Raw genomic sequence first — 15,341 nt, forward strand, 5'->3', positions numbered from 1 at the left:
GAGATGAGAGGGGGGTGGTGTTGAAATGGCCAGCAACTGGAAGTTCAGGGTCATGCTTACGGATTTAGTGAAATGCAAGTAAATCGTTGCTTCACCTGAAAGAAGTGTTTGGGGCCTTGGATAGTGAGGAGAGAGGAGGTAAATTGGCAGGTATTATACCTCCTGTGATTGCAGGGGAAGGTGCTTTGGGAAGGGGACGAGGTGATGGGGGTAATGGAGGAGTGGGCGAGGGTGTCGCAGAGGGAACGATCCCTTTGGAATGTTCCTGCCCCACTGAACTTATTGTTTCCTATTTCTCCCCTGGTCCAGTCTCTTCCCACCTACATCTGTGACTCTTCTGATGCCCTCCGTCATTTTGACAATTTCCAGTTTCCTGGCCCCAACTGCCTCCTCTTCACTATGGACGTCCAATCTCTCTACACCTCCATCACCCACCAGGACGATTTGAGGGCTCTCCGCTTCATCCTTGAACAGAGGCCTAACCAGTGCCTATCCACCACTCCCCTCCTCCACCTGGCTGAACTTGTTCTCACATTGAACAACTTCTCCTTCAACTCCACTCACTTTCTTCAAGTAAAAGGTGTTGCTATGGGTACCTACATGGGTCCTAGTTATGACTGTCTTTTTGTGGGATATGTCAAACATTTCTTGTTCCAGTCCTACTCAGGCCCCATTCCCCCAACTCTTTTTCCAGTACATTGATGACTGTATCAGTGCCGTTTCCTGCTCCTGCCCGGAACTAGAAACCTTTAGCAACTTTGCTTCTAATTTCCACCCTTCTCTCACCTTCACATGGTCCATCACTTCCCTTCCCTTCCTCGACTTCTCTGTCTCCATCTCTGGGGATAGACTGTATACTAATATTCATTATAAGCCCACTGACTCCCACAGCTACCTCGACTACTCTTCTTCACACCCTGCCTCCTGTAAGGACACCATTTCATTCTCCCAGTTTCTTTGTCTCCGACGCATCCCTCTGATGATGCTACCTTCCATGACAGCGCTTCTGATATGTCATTCTTTTTCCTCAGCTGAGGATTCCCCCCCACTGGTTGACAGGGCCGTCAACTGTGCCCGGCCCATTTTCCACACCTCTACTCTCACCACTTCCCCGCCATCCCAGAACTGCAACAGGGTTCCCTTTGTCCTCACTTTCCACCCACCAGCCTCCAGATCCAAAGGATCATCCTCCGCCACATCCAGCGTGATGCCACGACCAAACGCATCTTCCCCTCCCTTCCCCTGTCGGTATTCCGAAGGGATCATTCCCTCCGCGACACCCTTGTCCACTCCTCCATTACCCCCACCACCTCTGCCCCTTCCCGCGGCACCTTCCCCTGCAGTCACAGGAGGTGTAATGCCTGCCCATTTACCTCCTCTCTTTCCTCACTATCCAAGGCCCCAAACACTCCTTTCAGGTGAAGCAGCGATTTACTTGTACTTTCAATTTAGTATATTGTATTTGCTGCTCACAATGTGGTCCCCTCTACATTGGGGAGACCAAACACAGATTGGGTGACCGCTTTGCGGAACACCTCCGCTCAATCTGTAAGCATGACCCCGAACTTCTGGTTGCTGGCCATTTCAACACCCTCCTCCGCCGCTCACATCTCTGTCCTGGGATTGCTGCAGTGTTCCAGCGAACGTAAATGCAAGCTCGAGGAACAGCATCTCATTTACCGATTTAGGCACGTTGCAGCCTGCTGGATTGAACATTGAATTCAATAATTTCAGAGCATGATGGGGCCCCCCCCTTTTTTATGTTTAGTTATTTTTTCTTTTTTATTTGGTTATTTTATTTTAGGGTTTTTAGTGTGTTTAGTTTGTTTCTACTGTGTTTCCAGGAAAAGATTTTAAAGTTATGCTCCAAAAAGATAGATTTGGTAGGATGTAAAAACCAAATAGGACTAAGAAATAGAGAAGGGAGAGATGGATAACTGGGTATTCAGAATGGGAGTATTTATGCTTCTGTTTAAAAGTTCTTATTTTACTAGTTTAAGTTTAATATTTCAGGAATTCAACTTACTCCTGACGATGGGCTGAGTGGCTTCCTTCTGTGCTGTAATAATTCTGTGATTCTGATTCTGTATGTAATTTGTTTTGTTGGTGTAATGATTTTTCAGTGTCACTGAGTTGAAAACCTGCAAAACCAATCAATCCAAGGGACACTGGAAATTTCCCCAGACCTGCCAGCAGCTAAGGAGTTGACCCTAAAGGAATTTTTTTTTCTTCTGGTGTCACTTTAGTTATAACAAAACAGCTAAATTCTGTGGACATTACCAGCAGTAACATTTCCTAATAAATAGCCTTGTCTGACCCTCTCATCACCATTGCTGTTATATTGCAGTCTTTCTTGTAACAGTCAGGTGACACAATGGAGCTGGAGGAGAACGCAGTGCAGAGCAGTAGTGATGCTGCTCCCCCGGGGCAGGAAGAACCCTCTGAGAGCGGCATGGCAGTGGAGACGTCTGAGGTGGTATCTGCAGACAGCAGCGATACAGTAACCACCCTCGGCATGGCATCTGAAGCAGACAACGGCTCGGGCGTTGACTCCGGTGTGGGCCAGAGCTCGGAGGAATCTATGGTATAATGCTATAAATAAACCTGATTACTGAGGCAACATGTTGACGGCAAAAGTCACAGTCCAGAAATATGATAGAAATTAAAAATGTATTTGCACCTTTTTCATATTACTATCATTCAGACTAATTTGAAATAAGCCCACATTGGTGCTTGGCAGAATGTGTTAAATTGTCCAAACTCCTGAGCATTGAGCATCTATCAAAGTCAACTGTAAATTCTCAGGATGGAGCTCAGTGATTCATTTAATGTTGAGCTGAATTAATCACCTTCCATTCAGAATAACTGGTTTATGGTTCTCTAAAGTGGCTCCAAATAGGCAATTCACAATCACATTGACTTATTTCCCAGTAATCTATGAAATGGCTATTTTAATTTGTAGCTCCTTAAAATGAAAATTCCAGTTCCAAGCAATTTACTTAGTAAGCAAGATATTTGTGTAATATCCAGTGCTAATTCATTTTACTAAGGTAAACAATGTAGACCGCATAAAAATACCTCTAATTTCAGTGAATCCTGTAACGATGTAATGACTGATCCTGTTAGTAAAGTAATTTTTGCCCACTTTACAGATCGGGGCATGTGGTTGTTTTGTCACTTTGTATAGATTATTATTCCATTTGGTGCTTCCTGTTTTAAGTTGCAAAACAACTTGCATTTATATAGTGCCTTTAATGTAAAAAGCTCAAAGGCACTTCACAGAAGGTAATCAGACAAAAGGCAACAAGCCAAAGTAGCAGATATTAGGAGAGCTGACTGAAAGCTTGGTCAAAGAGATGGATTTTTGGAGGGGCCTTCAAGGAGGAAAGGCAAAGTGGTTTAAGGGGGAATTGCAGAGTTTGGGTTCTAGACCATTAAAGGCACATCCACCAGTGTTGAAAGAAAAGGAGTGGGTGGTACACAAGAGGCCAGAGTTGGAGGAATTCAGAGGGCTGCAGGGTGGGAGAATATTGTGGAGATGGGGAAGGGTGAGGCAATAAATGGATTTAATCAAAAGTATGAGCATTTTAAATTTGAAGCATTGACGGCCTGGGAGCCAATGTAGGTCTAAAAAAACATGGATGATAGATGAGCAGGACCTTGTGCAGGATAAGATACCAGCAGCAGAATGTGGAGGATTAGAAGCTAGCTAGGAGTGTATTGGAATAATCCAGGTCTAGAAGTGACAAAGGAATGAACAAAGGTTTAGGTAACAGATGGGGTTCAGACAGGGGCAGATATGAAGAATGTTATGTAGGTGGTCTTAGTGATGGAGAGGATAATCTCAGCCTGGGGTCGAATAGAGTGCCAAGATTGCAAACTGGTTCAGCTCAAGACGGTGGCGAGGGAGAGGAATAGAATCAATGGAAATCGTATAGATTTTGTAGAGGGGTTGAAGGTAATGGCTTCAGTCTTCCCAGTATTTAACTGAAAGAGATTACCTTTCATTCAAAACTGGTTTTCAGACAAACCATCTGAATACTTTAAATTATACTGTTAATTGAAATTACAAGTTGCACATCAACGTTGATGCCCTTTTGTAGATGCAAGTTATCAATATCTGTTTCAAATTCTAAAATACAAATTGTGTTTGGGTGTTTTTGTTCCATGGGCAAAGCTGTTTGAGGTGACCATGGGCAGATATATTGGGTTAACTGGGCATTCTTGTTCCCTTGTTTTAATGGTGTAGTTAACTGGGGAAAGATTTGTGTGATCAAATTTTTAATGGAAAAATTACTTCTCTGAACTATCTTTGATTGAACTCATAAACTGTTGAAATCCTTCATAACCAATGCGTTTCCTTTTGATGCGATATTCCAGGAGGTGGTTCCTGAAACAAGTTCCAGCACAGATGTCATAACCATCGCGCACCTTCCAGACTCCTCCTCGGTTGCTCAGTCCACTATCGTGTCCAGCGTCTCCACAGTTACACAGTCGGTCATGGTGTCTGAATCTGCCCAAGTACTGGTCCACTCCAGTGTGGCACCGGATGGAACCATGATCGTGTCAGACTCGACTGCTTCAACATCCTCCGATCTTGGGTCAGCTATTGATAAAATTATAGAGTCTACAATTGGACCTGATATTATGCAAAGTGAGTGCCCTTGGAATGCAAAGAAATGCACAATAAAGGGGAGGAGATTGAAAGGGGTAGAGAAAGTGAAAGAACTTGGAGTGTACGTCCACAGTCCCTGAAGGTGGCAGGACAGGGAGATGAAGTGGTGAAGAAGGCATATGGAATGCTTTCCTTTGGCTGAGGTATAGAATACAGAAGCAGGGATATAAAATGCTGGTAAGGCCACAGCTGGAGTACTGCGTACAGTTCTGGTCACCACATTACAGGAAGGACATAATTGCTCTGGAGAGAGTACAGAGGAGATTTACAAGAATGTTGCCAGGGCTTGAAAATTGCAGCTATGAGGAAAGACTGGATCGGCTAGGGTTGTTTTCCTTACAATAGAGAAGGCTGAGCGGTGACTTAATTGAGGTGTATAAAATTATGAAGGGCCTAGATAGAGTAGACGGGAAGGTCAGGTTTCCCTTACTGGAGAAGTCAATTACCAGGGGGCACAGATTTAAGGTGATTGGTAGAAGGATTAGAGGGGACTTGAGGAAAAGCTTTTTCACTCGGGGTGATGGGTGTCTGGAATTCGCTGCCCAGATCGGTGGTGCAGGCAGAAACCCTCAACTCATTTAAAAGGTACCTGGACCTGCACCTGAAGTGCTGTAACCTTCAAGGCTACGGACCAGATGCTGGAAGGTGGGATTAGAATGGGCGGGTAGTTTTTTTTCAGCTGGCGCACTCTTGATGGGCTGAATGGCCTCTTTCTGTTCCGTAACTTTTCTATGGCTCTATGTTTGTAGTGAAGACCATACCCGGTGATTGATTATTACAGAAATATGGAACTTATTAGACATTTCCATGTAAATTGATTGCTGATCGGTGGCAGGGCCTTGCTGTAGTTAAATGAGACTGTTGAATGAGACTGCCTGGTGAAAATAAGTTGTATATTGGTTAAATAATTCCCATTCATAAAAAAACAAAGTAATAGTGTTCCATTCAAAACCTAGAAAGACAGCTTAGTGTTTTAGGCATGAAATCTTTCATCAGAGTTGAAAGATTATACTCAAGGTGCTAATTTATCTTTCCTTTTGAGATGTGTATTTTCAGCATCTTCTGGTTTTTATATCCGATTTCTCACATTTGCAATTAATAAGCCATCTGCTGTGTTCTGTTCTTGGTTGTAATGATTTGTGTTTTTCCCTAGGTTGTATTGCTGTAACAAGTGCAGGAGATGAAGGAGCTGAAGTCACTCAGTACCTTGTACTGCCATACCCTGATGATGGTGAGAATATAACTCTGCTGGGTGTTCTTTAATGAAGCTACAGAGGTGCAACAGTTGCCCACAAACATAATCCATATTTTTTTTGCTGTGTGGTAGTATTTAAACTTAAATCAGTGCAGTGTACATGACAACTTTTTAAAATCGATTAAGTGTACTAGCGTGTAGATTGCTGCAGGCTTACAAGTCATCAAGTGAAAATTTGAATTGTTATAAACAGCTCGAGCTTTTCTGTCGTGGTTTACAATATCATCTTGACACTTAGGATTGTTCCTCACAGAACATTGTTCCCTATATATGTGGATGGTTTGTAGGATTCTCTGTTGGAAAACATGTAATCAGATCACTTGCTGTAGGCGATTATTTGTACAATATTTACTACCAAGCTACTCCTGAGTTTGACCCTCTAATGCATTTTCTTTAGGTGGTCCTATTGATTCTCAAATGTCCAACTCTCAGATGTCCAGCTCTAGGCTTTCCAACATGTCCGGAGATGGGTTGCCAGAAGGGCCGACATCCACCTGTGCAGATCATCTTGAGCAGCACGACCTGTCTAATCTGGAGGACATGATGGAGGTGGTGGTGGTTCAGCAGTTCAAGTGTAAGATGTGCCCATATAAAAGCATCTCAAAGGACAATCTGATCAATCACATGAAGGATCGACATCTCAACATTGGTAAGTATCAGTCCAATGCTCATTACCCACGTATGTTACATCCTGTTAACCTTTTGTTATTTCCACACAGTTTTCCTTCTAAATCTGCATTTTTCTGAACGTGTTTCCTTCCCAGGTAAAAGTACTATTTAGTGACAGAGCAGCCTGTGCTAGATATTAAACCAGGGCAAAGCAGTTGCCTGAGCACAAGCCACTGTATATCAACAGGTAGCTCTCAATTTGCTGAGGAAATCCTTGCTGCTTTTGGGTGTCAATCCAGGCTTTCAAACAGTACTCCGACTCCATTCTGATTCCAATCTACTGGTCCACATTTGTAATACTGCCTCTGAGGCCTTTGTTGGCCCACCTCCCCTTCACCTGTGGCCCTGCATGGACTTGCTACCCCCTGTGCCTGCCAGGTTATGATAAGTTACCAGAGTTGGGATTCAATGCTGTTCTATGTCCAGTGAAAGATGGGGCTATCCCAGCATTTCTAGAGGAACTGCTATAACTTATATTTATAATGGTGCTTGATTTAAAAGTTAGTGTGTAACTCTACAGCAAATGAACACTTTTTGACATAGGATATTGTTGCAATAGGTCAATCAAAAATGTAAAAGAACTACAAATAATTTTTTAATCAAAACTTGTGTATTTCTTTTGTTTCGGATTCTTTAATTTTACTTGTATTCCTTTACACACAATTATAAAAGGAAAAAATTCAATTTGTCAGATATTTGATGAAAAGGTCTGTATTTTGAAATATGTGACTTCCCGTGTTTTTGTTGTCAGGAATACCTGCTTACAGCATTCGTACACCTAAAGCTGAATGAAACTTGGTGCATTGGGAATTAAAGTAAACCTTTATCTGAACTTCCATGCCATTTTCTAGGTGGTTTTCTATCTAAAAAGAGAGGGAGAGGACGGCCAAGGAAGCAGAATGTGTCACCGAGACCAGAGGAAAATAAGGCCCAGGAGCAGGAACAAGAGGAAGAGGAGGATGACATTGTGGATGCTGGAGCCATTGACGACAGAGAGGGTAATACACCTTGAGAAAATTACGGGAGCAGACTTTTCACTAAGTGTGCCTGCTTCAGGAAAAAGAACAGGAGCTGGAGCCAACACAATTAAAATAAAGCTGCCAGGGCACAGCAAAAAGCGATTGACATTGAGTATGTGCTCAGTCCGCTGGCATCCTGGCACTACTGAAACAAAAGTTGATAACCTGCTTGCAGGGTTGAATATAATGTGATTCCATTGCTATGTTTCGGGGGTTACTGATGTCATTAGCCCCTCTAGATGGAAATTCCATTTGGATTCCTTTAGTTCCACAGTAGTCTGTTGGGTTTGGGTCTAATTTCATGCTCGCTGAGATCATCTGGAAAATAAAGTGTGCTTTCTTTTGGTACTGTTTCGGCATTCAAATGATTACAGGTCAGACATAGCACTGTCTATTTGCACGGTAATGATCACTTTGCTTATGCTTCAGCCTCAATATAATACTTACTTTCTTCCCAACTGTTCTTGATAGACTTTGTAAATAATCTTTTATATCAATCTCTGTTACGCTAAGACCAAGAGCAGTAAATGAGAATTATAATATCAATCAATATAAGTGGACGAGTAGAATTGCTGCAGTTATATTGGATGTTATAAGTAGAGGAGCTCTACACTGAGTTCTTTGTTTTTATTTGAAATTAAGAGGAGGCCTACATCTTGTGAACTCCCAATTGGAAACAACTGACATGCAGCATGTAGTTAAGAGGTGACATGGTACCATAGTGGGAAGAAGTGACTTGGAAAATCATACTGGTGTGTCTGAGTTGGTGCCACTGTGAAATTAGTACAGAGGTGGTTCTGGTACACACAGGCTTTGATCTTGAACTTATGAGCTGCTATGGTTGGTTTCCACATCCGCGATTAGATTGTGACCAGTTTTGGAGACTGATTTAAACTTTGTTGGGGCACTATAACCTAGCCACTTAACATTTATCTAGAGCAAAGTCCTGAAAAGTGTACAGAAGCAAAATGCTGTGGATGTTGGAAATCTGAAGTAGAAACAGAAAGTGCTGGAATTACTCAGCAGGTCAGGCAGCATTTTTTTTGGAGAGAGAAACTAGGTTAAAATTTCAAACTTTTCTAACTTTTCCCAGTTCTGATGGAAGGTCACAGACCTGAAATGTATAATGTTATTTCTCTCTCCACAGATGCTGCCAGACCTGTTGAGTATTTCCAGCATTTTCTGTTCTGAAAAGTTATTTTGAATGTATAGAGAAATGGTACATTTGTGTGACCCATTGTTTGACAAGCAAAAGTGTCACTTTATCAGTTTTACAAATAACTTACTCCTTTACACCTTCAATCAGATAAATTGCTGGCTGCTCCTAGGTAGTTCTACATTCTAGAAATAATCTCTCTTCCATTAGCTGATAGCGATTATAACCCGGCAGAAGATGAGACCCGTGGAAGGCAACCAAACTACAATCGCAATGTCACAACTTCAACCAGTGACAGGCCTCGGAGGCGTCCTGGGAGACCTCGCAAGGTTTTGCGGACAGAAGCAATATCTGGGATTGATGGTAAAATATGCTGCCTTTCTTGAATTGGCTCCTAATCAGAGCATTGCTTAACTTCCTCTGTGCTTAACACAATGATCATCATTTTCCTCTGCACGCGCTCTCAAACAAGGCAGCAAGGACAGTGAAGGGTGAGGCAGGCCTCATGTTTGAGTTTCCAGCAGTGTCCAGCCACTGGTGTGGCTTTCCAGGATCAGGAAGCTTTGGATTTGCTTCCAATCATTTCAGAATACTGCTCCCATTCTCTGACACATGAAGTCTTTTCCTATGGTATACATAACAGAGCAGCAAAGGAAGAAAGGAGACCTGGGGGAGGTGCCATTCATATCTCACCTATCTATTTATTTTGGAGATTAGGATTTAATCTCTAGTCTGCTGTCTCTACCCCTGTCTCTACAGGCAACAAGGGGTTATATTTGTATAGTCTTCAAGAATGTAGGTAATGCCAAATTTTCTTTCCAGTTTTTTTTTCCCACCACTCTGGAAGGTGCTGACCCCAGCTGGGGTACAGTTTCAAGGTTGCCAGCAAACTTCCTTAACTTTTTTTTAAATATCCAATCTTCAGGTGTGAGCCTCGACAGTGAGTTCTAACAGGCCATTTGACAGTAGGAGGCATCACAACCAACCCTCATCTGCCATACTTGAGGCAGAGGTCATTGGCTGGTGTTTTTTTTTGATTGTTGGAATTTTTCTTCCTTGTCCTAGCTGGGAACCAGTTTCTCAACACTGACTGAGGATTGAACTTGGGCCCTTTCTGGTCTGCAGACTCTATTCCATAGCAGGAAATGTATTTATATTTTAAGACAGAGCAGGTTAATTCTGTAGTGGTTTTTTAAAAAAGATCAGAAATTGGATAAATGAGGGAACAAGATTGTCATTTGCTTTTTAAGAATCTTTTTTAAAGAGTTGATGCATATTTTAATTTGAACTCTGTTCCATTTCCAACATTTTGGATTCTGTTAACTTCAGAATTTTTTTTTTCCACCCACAACACTGAGACCACCCAGGCCAGTAAGTGATGCCTGAGAGGCTGTGACCGTGTTGCATTATTCCTCTCAACTTCTTCACCGTCTTAGATATGGTCTACTACTCTTTCCTCTTCTACCTCCTGTACTCTATATCATAACCATTTTATGGTTCTATTTTTTTACTGTCTCAACATCGAGAGAATGTCTTCTGCAATGGCATTTCTACCCATGCTTGTCTGATAACCTTCAACGTGACCGAAGGTTCCATCCTTAGCCACTTCCTATTTGCTGACATGCTGTCAATTTATCGAATTATCTGAAAGCATGTGGTCAACTTCCACATGTATGTTGATAAAATTTCCTTTTGCTCCACCGCAGTCCTTGACTCCATGAATGATGTAGCCTGTCCAGCAACAGTTTGCATTTATACAATACTGTTAATGTAAATGAAACACCTAGGCGCTTCACAGGAATGTAATCAAAGAGAAAATGACATAGCCCAAAAGACGACATTAGGACGGGTGACAAAAAGCTTGATCTTCGTCAAAGTGGTGGGTTTTAAGGAGTGTTTTATTGGAGGAGTGAGAGCTGGAGAGGTTTAGGGAGGGGATTCCAGAGCTTGGGCCTGAGACCGCTAAGGCCACAGCTGCCAAACGTAGAGTAAATTAAGTTAGGGGTGCACAAGGCTAGAATTGGAAGAGTGCAGGGTTCTCAGTGGGTTGTAGGGCTGGAGAAGCTATGAGAAGGCAGGGTGTGGGGGGTTTAATGAGGTGGTGTGTGAACAGGATATTAAGATAAGGACAGAATTTTGGATGCATCCAAATTAATGGAGGTTGGAAGAAGGGAGCTGGCCAGGAGAGCATGGAATTAGTTGAGTCTAGAAACATGGATGATGGGTTCAGCAGCAGGTGGGCTGAGGCAGGGCAGAGATGAGTGATTAATAGGGAAGTGAAAGTAGATGGTCTATGGGTTGGAAGCTCGGCTCGGGGTCAAATAGGATGCTGAGGTTGTGAGCAATCGGTTTTTGGCTTATCCGTTACTAGATGTCAGATAGGCAGGCAGAGGAGTTGAGAGAGGTTATGGTGAAGTAAGAGCATGGTGGTGTCAGCAAACCTATGGAACCTGGCCTGTCTTTGGATGATGTCGAAGGGCGGCATGTAGATGAGAAATAGAATGGGAGAGAGATCATCGGTAATACAATAGATTGTGGGGACAGAAAGAGAAGCTTCTCTCGGAATGACTGGATAGGTAAGAATGGAACTGGGTGAGGAGAATCCCACTCAGCTTGACAGTGAAGGAGAGGTGTTGGAGGATGATGGTGTGGTGAGCTGTGTTAAAGGCTGTGACCGGTGGAAAAGGATGATGAGGGATAGTTCACCACGGTCACAGTTAGATGATGTTAGTTGTGATTTTGATTAGGCCATTTCAGTGGTTTAACAGGGGGGAAAACCTGATTGGAGAGGTTCAAACATGGAGTTTGGAAAAGATGGGCTCAAATTTGGGAAGTGACAACCTGTTCAGTGACTTGGAGAGGAAAGTAAGGTTGGAGATGAGTGCTAATTTGCAAAGACATCTGGTCATGGGTGATCCAGAAATTTCACCAACTTAACATTGTCAAAACCATCCTGAACAGCTCCTGATGATAAAATCTTCACACTTTAGTCCACTCCTCCATCCCCCTTTCCATTTCACATTCTAGTTTCTAACTGGAAACCCAGTGGTGCGCACCCTTGATGATTGACCCTGAACTCTGCTTCAAACTCCACATCTAATCCATCACAAAGACCATCTATGTTCACCTCTGTTTTCTAACATGCCTCTATTCCTATCTCACCTCACTGCCATTAAAAGCCTCATCTACAGCTTTATTTGATGTCTCCAGTGAAATGAGAGAGAACCTGCATTTATGTAGCACCTTTCACAACCTCATGACATCCCAAAGTGCTTCACAGCCAGTGAGATATTTTTTAAAGTGCAGTCGCTGTTGCAATGTAAGAAAGCATGGCAGCTAGTTTTTATACAGCAAGGCCCCACAAACAACATTGAAACAAATGACCAATTAAACTGTTTAGTAATGTTGATTAAGGGATAAATTTTGGCGATGACACCATAAGGACACTTTTTTTTGCATAGTGCTAAAGGATCTAGTACGTTCACAAGAGGGAAGAATCAATTTGCCTGATCTTTGAATGAGGTGGTCTGTATTGCACGTATATAATCCTGCTTGCAATACTCTGCACAGCTAAATTTGAATGACACTTGGTGCCTTAGTACTGCACTGGAGTGCCAGCGAAAATAATGTGCTGAAGTCTTTGGAGTGGGGCTTAAACTGACAGTGAGAGTGCTACCACTTTGCCTTGAATCACACCCGTTCAGTGTTCCAGCTGGCCTTCTGAACTCCTTGCATAAACTCCAACTCATCCAGAATTCTGCTGTCCGTGTCTAACCCTGCATTAAGTTCTGCTTGCCTATTCTCCCTCACTCGTGTGCTTACTGTCCACTGACTGGCAATACCTTGATTACAAAATCCTTATCCTTGTTTAGACATCCTTGTGTAAACTCCCCTGCCGCTGTGTCCCAGCTTGTACTCCAGCCTTTCTGACCGTTCTGTTCTGCATTTCCTTTCCTTAGCTGCTCTGTTAGTGACAGAGCATTTAGTCATTGTACCCTGCATTCTGGAATTCTCTTCGTAAACCCTTCTTGTAACATTTCTTCCTACCTTCAAAAGGCCTCCTCAAGATTCAGCTATTTTGATTGTGTCTTCAGTTATCAGCCCTAACTCTTCTCAGTATCTAACCTGCCCCCCCCTTATCTTATTGTGAATCAGGAGCGGAGGTTGAGGCACTTGTCACCTCCCAGTCCAACCCAATGGACCTGCAGAGCTCTGAAGCAGCCAGCTCAACTGCACAAGAGAATGGAGATGTATCAGCAAGCAATGAGATAGTAGCAGAGTCTGGGATCAGCCAGTCTGATTCTGAGAACAAAGACCCATCATCAAACACCAACGAGATATCTTACAAACATTCAAGAAGGCGTGGTCGCCCACCCAAGAGGTTTGGCAGGAGGAAGTACAGAGGATACTTGGGGCGCAGGTAAATGAATTGATACTTGAAGTTGTTAGCCCAGTCTTTAGAGTCTTAAAAGTATGAGTGTAGCTGTTTAACTGCATCCTACCAATATGAATGGAATTTATTGAAGTCCTTTGAATTGAAAGTTTGAAATATAGAACATGAAGTTTAATGCTGCCCTATCAATAGCAGTACTCGGAATTTTAATTCACTATCTGTCATGCTGTGAATTTGAATGCAGCTAGATAATAATGGATAAGTGGACCCCACATTTCTGCAAGGATTGTAGCTGGCATGACTGAGTTCAAGGACCCACAGACCTCTCTACCGATTAAAGGACAAACTTGCCAAAACTGCTAAATCTATCACCGTGCCAGCCATCTGGGAGATTCAGAACGTCTGCTTCATATTGGGGAGGGCCAGTTGTCCAACTTAAAAATATTTTTTAAATGTAGCTTCTTCACCATTTTCTCTGATCAGTGAAGTTTATGGCTGGAGATCCCTTCCAGCTGGCACTCTTGGGCATCTTTTGGCAGCTCCTCCATAGTCACGTTCATTGCAAGCAAAGCAGGCTTCTAGAAACCAGATGTGGGCTTGCACCAACCTCTACCCATAATCCAAGGATTTCTCAACATAGCTACCACCTTATGATGATGGTGAAAGCTGATACTTTTGAGTGAGGAACTTCAAGAAGAGAATTCTTTTCTCTTCCTCCCTTCTCCCAAATACAGACTCAAAATATGAGTTCCTAACCCATTAAAATGTGAAAAATTCTGTATTGAGTGTAAAATCTGAATAATTAGTTTATTAATCTTTCAGACTGAAAATGAGTGAATATTTGTACTTGTGGAATAAATTTAGAAAATTCTTGTGTTTAAAGTCTGATTGAAAACTTGTGTATGCATACAAAGGTACAATTACTACAGATCCAGCAAGCCCTTGATGAGACCCCACCACTGTCGGATCTGTGGCTCCCGTTTCCTGACACAAGAAGACTTGAGGTTTCACATTGACTCACATGAGGGGAACGATCCAGAACGCTTCAAGTGCCTGCAGTGCAGCTATCGGTGCAAGCGGTGGTCATCACTGAAGGTCAGTGATGACTTAAATTGCAGTATCTGAAATTTTGTTAGCATAAATAAAATAAGTCAGGCCTTATGAAAATCACAATTTGGCTATAATGTGGCCCACGTTACCCTTTCTCCCCAATTTTCCAGTTGGAATTTCATCATTTAAATCTTTTTGGTACACTGTTATCAAGTAGTTTTTGATGCGACTCACTTTTTCCTATTCCACCGTTTTGGCAGCCTTGTCTTTAAGACGGTCAAAAGAAATGTTCAAACATAGCCATCAAAATGTAGCACAAGCTCTGGCTGTGCACTCTGCTATTCATGTGCATTGCACCGTGTGTCTGTTCCATCTTCAAGAACTGTTGGACACCATGGTGAGTGAGTCCGAAACTGCGTTGGAAAATGTTTGGATATCTGATAATGTTGCCACTGAGGTGTTTGACTTGGTGACTTTACATTTTACACATTCCATAATGTTCCTGTGCTCGTGGGTTTACTGTGTGTTTACTTCGTGTATTTTACACACCTATGTTAGCACGTTTTGACAGCATCTTTTTTGGCCTACGTTAATATTCATAAAATGTCATGTAGAATCATAGATTCATACAGCAAAGGAAGCCATTTGTCCCAATGTGCCTGTGCTGGTTCTTTGAAAGAGCCATCTGATTAGCTCCACTCCCCTGCTCTTTCCCATAGCCCTGCAATTTCCCCCTTCAAGTATATACCAAATTCCTTTTTGAAAGTTACTGCTTCCACCATCCTTTCAGACCATACATTCCAGATTGTATTATGCATAAAAACATTTCTCTTCATTTCCTCTCCTCCGGTAACCACTTTAAATCTGTATCTTCTGGTTATTGACTTTCCTTCTGGTAGAAACAGTTTCTCCATACTAATTCTTATCAGAACTCCTCGTAGTTTTGTACACCTCCATTAAATCTCCCTTTGACCTTCTGTGCTCCAAGGAGAACAATCCCAGTTTCTTTAGTTTCTCCATATAACTGCAGTCCCTCATCCTTAGTGCCATTCTAGGAAATTTCCTCTGCGCCCTCTTTAAGGCCTTGACATTCTTCTGAAAGTGACACACTATTCCATCTGAAC

The 15,341-nt window shown here is 42.5% G+C and overlaps 1 protein-coding gene across 1 annotated transcript in view; it reads left to right on the forward strand.

The window, feature by feature from the left end:
- LOC137378261 (zinc finger protein 335-like) overlaps positions 1–15,341 on the forward strand; it is a 158,847-nt gene that overhangs the window by 43,508 nt on the left and 99,998 nt on the right. Inside the window, exons 16-23 of the mRNA XM_068048502.1 lie at positions 2,363–2,584; positions 4,381–4,654; positions 5,829–5,906; positions 6,328–6,579; positions 7,451–7,597; positions 8,985–9,137; positions 12,930–13,194; positions 14,082–14,262. Coding sequence (XP_067904603.1) covers positions 2,363–2,584; positions 4,381–4,654; positions 5,829–5,906; positions 6,328–6,579; positions 7,451–7,597; positions 8,985–9,137; positions 12,930–13,194; positions 14,082–14,262 — 1,572 coding nt within the window. The remainder of the gene's footprint in view (positions 1–2,362; positions 2,585–4,380; positions 4,655–5,828; positions 5,907–6,327; positions 6,580–7,450; positions 7,598–8,984; positions 9,138–12,929; positions 13,195–14,081; positions 14,263–15,341) is intronic.

The sequence above is a fragment of the Heterodontus francisci genome, chromosome 16 (assembly GCF_036365525.1).
Source record: "Heterodontus francisci isolate sHetFra1 chromosome 16, sHetFra1.hap1, whole genome shotgun sequence".
In the NCBI taxonomy this organism is placed as follows: domain Eukaryota; kingdom Metazoa; phylum Chordata; class Chondrichthyes; order Heterodontiformes; family Heterodontidae; genus Heterodontus; species Heterodontus francisci.